Source organism: Sorghum bicolor, chromosome 4, assembly GCF_000003195.3.
Source record: "Sorghum bicolor cultivar BTx623 chromosome 4, Sorghum_bicolor_NCBIv3, whole genome shotgun sequence".
In the NCBI taxonomy this organism is placed as follows: Eukaryota; Viridiplantae; Streptophyta; class Magnoliopsida; order Poales; family Poaceae; genus Sorghum; species Sorghum bicolor.
Window position 1 is genome coordinate 42,095,862 of NC_012873.2, and position 11,505 is coordinate 42,107,366.

The following is an 11,505-nucleotide window of genomic DNA, read 5'->3' on the forward strand; positions in this document are numbered from 1 at the left end:
ATTCTTGCCCAACTTGACCACATCACCCATCCTTCCTTTGGGAAATTATAAATCGACACCTAGTTACTCACCAGGCGAAGTGCTACACATGATGTTATGTGCGCTTGCAGATCTCATTCACCTAGGTAGATTGCAATCATGCCTGTTGGCCCTACTAGTGTCGGGATTGATAACCCCACTAGGCATTAGTGGACTAGCCAACTGTAGCCTCACCTTAGGTGTAGCTAAGAACTACTGACTCGACACTTCAAGGATAGTAGTTAACCTCAGTCCTTTCTTAGTATTACTAAGAAGTGTCATTAAGCATTTCTAGCGTCGTTGCTAGGGACTAGACTTTGTGTCTACTTTTGGTGATTGCGTTAAGAATTGCCAACAGTGTGCATTCTTTGTTACGTGTGGCCGAGGTAAACAAATGTGATGGTTTCATGTGCTGCCCATGTGCCATATATAAGAATATTGTGGAATATGCTAGCTCAAGGACTCTTCATTCACACTTGTTCAAGTTAGGTTTCATGCCAAACTATATTTGTTGGACGAAGTATGGAGAAACTGAGGTTGTAATGGAAGAAGGTGAAGAAGAACAGTAGGTCGATGATGACATTATTGTTGAATATGGTGCCTTGAATGCTACTGCAATGAGGGGTACTGAAGAAGAAGTAGGGGCAGAAGAGGAGCCCACTGATAATCTTGGTTAGGCCATTCGTGACGCACAAAGAGAATGTGAAAGTGAAAAGCATAAGATCAAGTTCGACCGCATGCTAGAGGATCAAAAGAAATTGCTATAAGCAACTTGTGATGCGGGGTAGAAAAAGTTGGCCATCGATGATTTCTTCCTGCAAATCACCTCGTAAGAAAGAAAGGCAAGAATTTTAAAGGTTAGGTCGACCACTAGAAAGCCTCGCAATCAAATAGGTGAGGATGTACTCGATATGGTCAATGATGTGAAGGTAGTCTTTGGAAAGGGACCCGGCAGCCAACCTGTTCTGAATGATGCCAACAGTCATGCACCCATGTTGAAGAACAAGTCTTTATTTTGGGAGCTACCGTATTGGCAAGTTCTAGAGGTTCACAGCATGATCGATGTGATGCACCTGACTATAACACCCTAGCTTTTAAAAGAAGACCAGAGTCATCATATGTGTGCCTAGGAAGTCCACACATACAATAAAAGAATAAAAATATCAGAAATAATGTTATATATAGTGGAAAAAAAACATATTTTTACTGGGGGCTCCGAATGCCAAGCACTTCTGGTATGCTTCTAGAAAACTCCATGACATCTTTGTCCCTTTTCTAAGGAGCGCTTTACTACACACTGAGGGTGTGGGGGGAATAGCAAGTTAAGCCAGAGCCATATAGCTTGGAGCTGCACTGTATGTCCCAAGGGGGCGCTCTATGACTAAGTCCTTATGGAGGGCAGAGACAGGTACGCCCGGTACCTAGGCCAACCACCAGTACTTGCTCCCCCTGTCACCACCACCATCACGATGCTCACAAGCATCAACATCTCCATTACCGCAGTGACCATTATCTAGCACGTATTAAGCATCAAATTAAGTAGAAATTATTCTTTATTAAAACTTATGTATAAGGTGAGTAGAGCAGCTAAGCATAACTAATATACCCTAGTCTACCCATACACATAGCCCTAGGTGTTCAAGGAATAATAAGTGAAACTAGTCAGGTCCTTAGAGTTTGCATTTATTAGACACATGCAATGAAAGTAAATGACATTAAATGTATAGGAACAAATAGATCAAATGGTGCTTGCACTTGCCTTAATCCCAAAGTATAACTGCTCAAAAGTCTTCGGCTTTTATCTTCTGATCTTTCGCTTCTATTGCACTTGTCAGTACACAACTCCTGATCTTTAGTGCCAAGGAACCGCTCTTCGGCTACTCGCAGCAACCAAGCAAACAGGCAACAAACAGACATGACTAAGAATAACTGATCACAAAAGGAAAAGCTTTAAAAAAGAGCGCACTAAATGACACGGCTTGTTGCTATGATCGTGGCCACGCAAGAACGATAGAGAACAGAGCTATCGTTAAACGGACATTACTATCGAGGCTTGCAACATAACGAAGAAGACAACCATACGCTTGTTGTATTTTTATTTGATGAAAGGAGGTGATAGACTTTTTAGAGAAATATCTCAAAGTTGAATTGACCAAATTATAAAAAAATATAATAGTTGAGGCTAAACGTTAGTCATATTCTAATTATAAATAATTTAGAGTACTAAAGTCATTTAAGCATTTATAATTTTAGAAAGCATAAAATATGCAAAGATCAACTAATAGATTCACTATATATTCCAAGGTTAATCTAAGCAAGTCATAATTGAAAATTCATTTATGTTGACATTAATTATATAACATTCTTTATTAAAGACTAAACTATATAACTAAGTCGTTTTTAATCTAAGAGGCATTAGATAGATATTAAATAAATTAATTACATGCTTCATATTTAACTAAACCAATTATAATTAAGAAACATTTAAATTAATATTAATCAAGCTAACAATTATTTACAAAAGGCCGAGATTATAGACCTAAGTTGCTTTTAATTGAAAAGAAAAGCATTGCATAAGTATTAATTAAATTGCATCTAGATCGACTTTCTATGAATCATGCTTAAACTAGGCAAATTATAATTGTAAATACATATTTAAGTTGACAAGCAATTATTATTATTATTAAAAAATATATTGTCTTATGTTCCTTTTATTTAGAAACATTTTTTCGTAATTATTAATCGAATTAATAGAATTAAATTTATAAACATGTGACATGTTAGACGTCGTTGCTACCACATAGCAACGGCAAGATCACAACACAATAAGAACGGATTCAAACTCTAGCTAGCATTTAATTAAAAAGCTATTAAATAAATCATTAATCAATTGTATTTAAATCACAATAAATTTACAATTGAGTGATATGATATATGTTAGCACTACTGTGTATAACTTGACGATATGAAACGGACTAAAACAGAGTTAGATGATTAAATTGCTAAGGATTAACGACAGTGGTAAAACTGTAAATAACTCATCTTCTACCTTGGGCTTCATCACCACGAACACAACCTAGAGCTGCATGCACACGGAGAAAGGGCTGGAGGCTCGGCCGGTTGATTGGGTAGCGCAGCGCACCAGGGCGAGATGGTGACGCGCAGGACCGCAGCATGGGGTTGCACTGGCTGGTGCCCGAGGCCGGGCACAACAGCATCGTTCACCTGCTGGCCGTGGTCAGGCACGCACACGCACACAAGGCATCGGGCCGAGCGCTGGGCGCGATAGGGAGGCCCGGGGCAGCGTCGCGGGGCTGGCTGCAGGCGCCGGGTCGCTGGTGGCAGCCATAGGTCGCGTTGGCTCGAAACAAATGAGAAGACGGTGTCCATGGAGGTTCGCATAGCTAGAGAAATAAATATTAGAGACACGACGAACGAGTATGCATTCAAAAAATATGGTGCGTCGGTGTAGAAGAGATCGAGACGAACCTCGTGGTGGAATGAGAAGTCACTAGAACACGACGAGCTGACTGAAAACGCTCGCCGGAGAGTTCGCTGGAAACCTATATGTGGTGAACTTCGGCCAGAGATGAAGAGAGCTACGGGTGGTGGCTCGAGATGGGGTAGCATGACGAGACGAACACCGGCATATCTCCTCTCCTACAACTAAAAAGAATAGAAGATGGACATTTTCTTCGTGCAACAATCGTTTCGTCCTGCCTGCTGTCCTACTAGGAAACATCCTGCAGACCGTCATCCCCTCCCTGATCCTCTCCCCTTTCCTATCTTGTCCGCGCAGGCGCCCCAATCCCTGCGCCGATCCCCTCCGCGAGAACTCCCCAATTTCTCCGTCAGCGAGGGGCTCGTGAGCCATCCGCCGCGAGACCGTCAGCGAGACCCATCCTCGAGCGCCGCCTGTGACCTCCTCGTGAGAGCGCCATCCGCGACCCTGTCCTTGAGCGCCGTCCGCTGCGACACCGTCGTGCCGTTCGCGACAGCTGCCTCGGCCGCAACAAGCGTTGTCGCGGCTGCGTCGGGACAGCGGGCACCTCCGTCCGCGCGAGGACGGGCCTCGAGCGCCGCCCGCGACCTCCTCGTGAGCGCCGTCTGCCGCGAGAGCGCCGTCCGCGACAGCTGCCTCAGCCGCAACGAGCGCCGTCGCGACAGCGTCGGTGCGGGCAACTCCGTCCGCGCGAGGACGAGCCTCGAGCGCCGCCCGCGACCTCCTCGTGAGCCCTGTCCTCGAGCGCCATCCTCGAGCTGCCGTCCACATGACCCCCATCGTCGAGCACCGTCTGCCGCGAGAGCACCGTCCGCACGCCGCCGTCCACGCGAGCCCCGTCCTCGAGCGCTGTCCGCGACTGCTGTGATCTCAGCCGAGCGCTGTCCGCGCGCCGTCCGCGATAGCTGCCGTCCATGCGACCCTCGTCCTCGTGTACCGTCCGCCGCGACACCGTCGCGCCGTCCGCGACAGCTGCCTCGCCCGCAACGAGCGCCGTCACGACAACTTTGGGACCGTGGCTACCTCCGTCCGCGCGAGGAGGGCCAAGGATTGAAATGTGCCTGGAGCGCCGCATGTGAGTTCAGAATTGAAATGTGCCTGGAGCGCCGCAAGGAGGGCCAAGGAGGCCACACCCACCAATGGCGCTCCTCCTCTCCCCGACCGTCTCCTTCCTCGTCTCCCCCGCTGCTCCACGCTCCCGAGCACTCTCCGCTACCGCCAATGTCTCCTACCCAAGTAAGCTCCGCTGGCGCGCATCCTCGATCCCCTCGTCTTGTTCGAGTCCAACTCCCCTCTGTACCGCTGTCCTGGCTGGCTGGGGTCGGTTCCTAGGATGGATTTCATGCCCTACCATCTGCAATCCCCGCAGCACTGCGGATGTGAGGTTTATGGTCGATTTAATTGTGCGCCGGTCGAGCCTCAGGCGTTTCTGCGCCGCTGTGATGCTGCTGGCTCGTTTGGGGATTTCTTCAAACATTAATCGTGCAGCAAGTTCTTCTACGCTGCCAATATGCTAGAGCTGTATCGGTTGGGCCAGGAACGCTAGGACACCATCATTTGCTCCTTCACTGCTTTATTTAATGCCAATTACTGTAAGATTTCATAAGGAACAAAGTGCTTAGGCGTACTTTGCTTGCTAGCTGCTACGGTTAAGCATATGCCCAAGGCACACTGCATTTCCTGCTAAGTAGTATTGTATTGCATTGCTTGGCTGTACCGCCTTGATTACACTTATATAAGCTTTGTTGGTTAACAATGCCGGAGAAACCTCTTTTTCTATTATATTGCAACCTTCGTGTCATGAACCCATGACTTCATTAGGCCCATGTGAGTTCAGAATTGAAATGTGCGAATTACTGTGCACCAGATCCTATTAAGTAGTTTGCCTTTTTGTTAATACTGTTGTTGCACCCTCAAGGCTGCAATGCAAGAATCTGTCCTCCCTACAGGGCCCTCTGAATGTTACTTCTACTTGTGCTTCTTTCGCCGAGAAGAGGCCGGTTCTTGTCCATGCCACGGCAGAGGGTTCTGAGGCTGGTGCGGAGCAGCCAGAAGAGCCGAAACCGGTGACCAAGATCGAGGACATGTCGCTCGAGTTGAAGCAGAAGATGATCATGGAACAGAGGGCGCGGATGAAGCTTGCCAAGAAACTGAGGCAGCGGCGCAAGCGGCTTCTCCGCAAGAGGAAGCTTAGGAAGAAGGGCAGGTGGCCTCCGTCCAAGATGAAGAAGCTCAAGAATGTATGAACAGCGTCAATGTTGACAGCCACTCTGCCTTGGCTCTCTGTGTTGTGGTTGCCCAGTGTACCAATTTTTCTGTTCAGAATCTGAGACACGATACCTACAAAATGTAATTCTGTTTTTCATGTAATTGAATCTTCTTACAGTCTAGCCTACTCAATGTGTCTGAATTTTCTCCCTGCATCCGTATATGATTGATGTGCTTTAGCTTTGGTTCAGGACTAGCACTATATATTAGTCTATGCTGCATAAGTATCTTCTGTACCTGAACCTGTCAAACATCATGAATTATGTTAAATACCATTGGAAGGCCAACTATGAATTATGTTAAATATCGAAGGCTCGAGTTGTCATCATCCTAATCTCTGGTTCTTTACTTGCTTGCCCTATCCTTTCTTCTTGAATATATTCTGTTCTGTCACGATTCAGTCTCTCTTCTCAATTGGTCAATGTCGTGGTGAATCATGGCTCAAACTAAGGAGATATTGTCAAGGAGACCACCGCTATTGATTTAATAGTATGATTGAGGTCTGTTGGTGGGAAGTCGTGAAATCAATCTTGTATTGAAAATGGGATTCATATGATCAAATGAGATCCTAAACGTATTGTATTCCTGTAGCTTTGAGTACATGGAATTTCTTGCCGCCGTGTAGTTTTTTCTTGCATACATGAGCTCCATAAAATTTGTATACTACTGCTTGTAGATCCTTTGTCTCTGAAACTAAATGTTGCACAATGGGTGGAGGCTGGGAAGTTGCAGTGGTTTAAGCTGGCGATCATGAGCAAGGCCACCACCAGCGAGGTGCTAGAGCGCTGGACTTCTACATCTTCACAAACGCCGAGTTCATCGAGAAGGGGTGGGCCACCCTGACTCTTATCCCCACTTCTTCACTCTCTTCCTATGACCCTAACCAATCGGTAAGTAGCCAGAGCCACATGTGTCATGGCTTGATTGCATCTTCTTCTGATGTTCGTCAGGGCTATCAAGGAGAAGGGCAACAAGGAGGTCATGAGGGAGATTCAGGCCATCATGCCCTTCACATCTTGCATTCACCCTTGCCTCGACGAGCCATGTAAGGACACATCAACCGGCATCCAATTGCCTAATTAGTTTCCTCTCCTAGCTCTTTCACCTTCCTTATGGATACTAGACAAATTAATTTGTAGTTAATGCATACTGTGGATTTTTTTCTCTAACACCGTACTGTGAATTCTAAAATTTGTTCTACAGATAGAGCAATTCACAGTATGCAGTTGTGCACAAGAACCAAAAGTCAATTAAGAAACTTTTTGTCCTAAATATTTGTTTTTCAAGTATGTTGCCTGGTGTTGTTGTTCCCTTCCCCTTCCTGTAAAGGTTGATTATCAACTTTTAAATACTGGGATGATTGTTATATTAACAGTCCATCCTATTATAAGTTTTGTTATATTAATGGTCTATCCTACTAATGGCTATGTTCTCCAACTCTTTCTAGAAAGGAAATATGATATGGAGTTCAAGTAAAGAAATAAATCAGGTGAGAAAAATGCTAAGATTTGTAACGTAAAGTGAGTATACTATAAAAATATAATTAAGAAAGAATCTAATGATACTTAGTTAGTACCATAATAATTATTATTTATAATATAAATTTGGTCAAACTTAGAAAAGTTTGACTCTCCAAGATTCTTGGAATGACTTACAATTTGGGATGGAGAGAGTATAGTTTATGAGTTTGCGATGCCGCAGTCTCTATGACTGTATTAATTTTATAAACTTTATTTTTAAAATTAAATGTCATTTTAATATTGGTATTTAATTTCTATAATTTTATTATATTATTGTGCGATCTGTATGTTTTAAGTATAAAATATTAGTTATCCCGTAGCAACGCACGGGTACGCTACCTAGTATATATATATATATAGGGTTTGAAAAAGTTTCAGAATTTCGTAATTTTGGGATTTATAAAATTCGTTTCCAATTCAAAAATAATTCTAGAAAAAACTGAAATCATTTTAAATCCCTAAAAAATATTTTCAAAGTTCTAAAAATTAAAGGAAAACTTTTAGAGATATATTGAGAGTAGATCAATCTAGATCAAGTCTTTGGTGTCCATGAAAAAGTATTTTAGAGCATCTAAAAATTAGATTTTGCTCTAGGAAAAATGGAAAAAAGTCCTAGAAAAGTCCGAAAAAATCTCGAGAAGGATCGGACGGTGTCTAAACGTGTTTTTAAAATCTTAGCATGCACAAAAACAACAAACCCAAGTAATAGACGAGCATCACATCAATAAAAGCCGACACAATTAAATTTTTTTTAGAAAAGCATCATTTTCCTAAATGGAAATCTAAACTAATGTTGACAAATTTTATCCACGTATTAAAAACCATTCATTTTATTTAGTATTTTCAAATAACAACCCAAAATAGGAATTTTGGGGTGTTATACTGATGAAGAATCTTTGTGTGAACCTATTAAGCTTAATGGGCGTGTATGGCAAATCTAAGGACACAATAGAAGCACGACAGGACCTACGGTGTTTGAAAGAACGAGACAACCTGCATCCAGAGAAGATAAATGATGGACACCATTATTTAAGTCCTGCCAGCTACACTCTTAGCAAAGAAGAGAATGATAGCTTATTTGAATGCCTAGATAGCATCAAGATGCCATCTGGATTCTCCTCAATATAAAGGGTATAATAAATGTTTCAGAGAAAAAATTTAGACACTTAAAGTTTCATGACTGCCATGTGCTCATGATGTAATTGCTTCTAGTTGCATTAAGAGGACTTCTACCTCCAAATGTACGTCTAGCCACCGTGAAGCTATGTGTATTCCTCAATGCAATTTCTCAAAAGGCAATCGATCCAATGGTTCTAACAAAACTACAGAATGATGTGGTTCAATGTCTTATTAGCTTTGAGTTGGTATTCCCTCCTTCCTTCTTTAATATCACGACACACCTCCTAGTTCATCTTATCAAGGAGATTAGTATTCTCGGTCCTATGTTTCTACACAATATGTTCCTCTTTGAGAGGTCTATGGGAGTCCTAAAGAAATATATTCACAACCGTGCTCGACCAGAAGAAAGCATTGCTAAGGGCTACGGAATAGAGGAGGTCATTGAGTTTTGCGTTGACTTTATTCCTAACCTTGACCCGATTGGTGTTCTGAATCGCGACACGAGGGGAGACTAAGTAAAAAGGAGACACTAGAAAGGAAAACATATATTGGTATGGATAATGATTATTTCAATAAAGCACACTACACAGTTCTATAGAACTCCTCTTTGGTAGACCCGTATATCGAGACACATAAAAACTTCCTTCGATCTGAGTTCGTAGGGAAGTCTGAAGCATGGATTATGCGTCAGCACATGGAAACTTTCAGTGACCAGTTGCGGAAAGAATGTTAGGGTGATGAGAGTATTGATGAGCAGTTGTATTTGTTGGCTAGGCAGCCATCATGGCATATCCTCACATACAAAGGGTATGGGATAAATGGAAATATATTTTATATAGTAGCACAAGATAAAAGGAGCATTAACCAAAATAGTGGTGTCTGCATAGATGCCACCGACCCTAGTGGGAATAAGCAAACATACTATTGTCGCATAGAGGAGATATGGGAACTAGACTATGGACCTACTTTTAAAGGTCTCTTTGTTCAAGTGCCAATGGGTAAAGACGACTAGAGGCGACGTAGCAGTTGACAACCATTATAGGATGACAACAGTAGACCTCAACAATATTATGTACAAAGACAAACCATTCATGCTTGCCAAGGATGTAAATCAGGTGTTCTATATCAAGGACATGTCTATAAAACCGAAGAGAGGGAAAAACGACAACTATCTAATCAATGATTGGCCAAAGCGCCACATAGTTCTTTTAGAGAAAAGAAACATCATTGAAATCGAAGACAAATCAGACATGTCAGAAGATTATAAAAAGGATGACCGAATTCAACCCATTACAGTGAACAAAGACCCAAGCATCCTACTAAATGATGAGGACACTCTATAGTTACGACAAGATCATAACCAAGGGACATACGTCAAGAGAAAGTTCACTACTATGTCCGCTTAATATATCTTGGTGTTCAATAGTGTGTAATAGATATTATTGTGTAATAATTGTGATGGTGGTATTATGTCTTGTATTTTTAGTATTTGATGGTGGCATTATGTCTTATATTTCAACAATGAGAGATCAAAAATCAAAATATTAATGTTGAAATAATGTGAAAACAATTTTTCAATAGAAATATAGGAATTTTTTATTTTAATTAAATACCACATTTTGCATTATAGAAATAGTAATTAAAACACTACATATGTTTTAATACTTATAAACCAAACTAAAAATTTAGGTCACATAAATTTTCTTTGTGCAATAAAGCAAAATCAAATCCATAGTTGTGTTTTAAATAATTTTATGCCTTGTACATAATTTACTGTGAAATTAACAAGAATATACTATTTTTATAAAATGGAATATAAAAAATAAAGGCATCCAAAACGCTAGTGGAAAGAGAAATCGTAGGAGGCCTTTAGTCCCGCATGGTAACACCAATTCAGACTAAAGGCCTTTTAGTCCCAGCCATAGGTGAAGCCCGGGACTAAAGGTCATTTTGGTGGCCCAGCAAAAAAGACCCACTGTTGGTGCAAAAGCTAATCTGCAAACACAAAGGGCTAATACCCGATTCAAATGTTAAGGCGTGCCAGCTGATTTGACCTTACAACCGACAAAGGTGGTAACTCGAACACTTTGGTCCCGACAACAGCGATGCGCCCGGATGTCACGGCCAAGAGGTGCACACGTGGAACTTGAGAACACGCCGAGTTTGACTCGACGAATTCCTAAGAACTCATAGTAAAAGGAAAATATGACGAAGTCGTCGAAAAAGTAGATGTTGGGATATGTATAAAAACTTGTGTTTAATTGATTGATAGATGTCTCGTTACATTGCCATGGGGTCTAGATTTATACCCTCTCCCAAAGAACTACAACCAGACACGACTAGAACTTGAATTCCAAATTAAACGGAATCCATATACAAAACGAACTCTAATAACTAAGGAAAACATTAAACTGTCCTCCACAACCGATCGGTACACTGATATGAGCCAATCGGCAACCATCAGTGCTAGTCATTGGTACGATCCTGTCACTACTTCCTGGACTTAGTCATATTCCATCATTCTCCCATCGGCACCAACCTTTCATCGGCAACTCTCCTGCAGACTAGTCATTGCCGATCTATACTTCATTAATTCTAGGTACGTGTTTAAAGATACGTGTCAAAAAACGGCGTCAACATATGCCCCCCAATTTTGGAGTATAAAATCATTAATGCTCCGAAATTCTCTTCAGTTAATGACGCCTTTCCATAATTACTCCTTCCAACTGATAATTAATCACCAAATCTGAACAACCTCAGCCCAGTCTTACAGCTCGTACCTCGAATTTCTCAACTTCTCGAACCGAATCTCCTCATAATGCGCTCATCGGCAATATTACCGTTAGAGAAGACTGCCGATGAACCGACCAGGTGATACACAGTAAGATATCTTTGAAACGACCGCTTGCTGTCAAATCACCTGCGCAATCCCTTGATTATTGTGTGAACAGTTACCATATCCACCTGAACACCCTCGGATTTCACGGATGCGGCAAAGAGATAAGTCAGATTTGCCCTTGCCCTTTTTGTCCTATAAATACCTCCTTCTCTGGTACTCCTCCTCCATCTTGTCATTCT

At 42.2% G+C, this 11,505-nt stretch overlaps 1 protein-coding gene across 2 annotated transcripts; it reads left to right on the forward strand.

Annotated features, from left to right (window-relative positions):
• On the forward strand, nucleotides 3,686-5,978 carry LOC8084491 (50S ribosomal protein 5, chloroplastic). Of its 2 annotated transcripts, none has more exons than XM_021458823.1 (2): nucleotides 3,686-4,756; nucleotides 5,470-5,978. In XM_021458823.1, the coding sequence occupies exons 1-2, from the start codon at nucleotides 3,701-3,703 to the stop codon at nucleotides 5,764-5,766; spliced, it is 1,353 nt and encodes a 450-aa protein (XP_021314498.1). In that variant the 5' UTR covers nucleotides 3,686-3,700; the 3' UTR covers nucleotides 5,767-5,978. The 2 variants fall into 2 exon arrangements, with proteins under 2 accessions (XP_021314498.1, XP_002452052.1); XM_002452007.2 differs by having other exon boundaries at nucleotides 4,474-4,756; nucleotides 5,402-5,978.

Bases quoted from the DNA above. Each gene is read 5' to 3' on its own strand.
- LOC8084491 (XM_021458823.1), top strand. From the start codon at position 3,701: ATGGACATTTTCTTCGTGCAACAATCGTTTCGTCCTGCCTGCTGTCCT. The intron at 4,757-5,469 runs GTAAGCTCCGCT...TCCTCCCTACAG, and splicing joins CGCCAATGTCTCCTACCCAA to GGCCCTCTGAATGTTACTTC.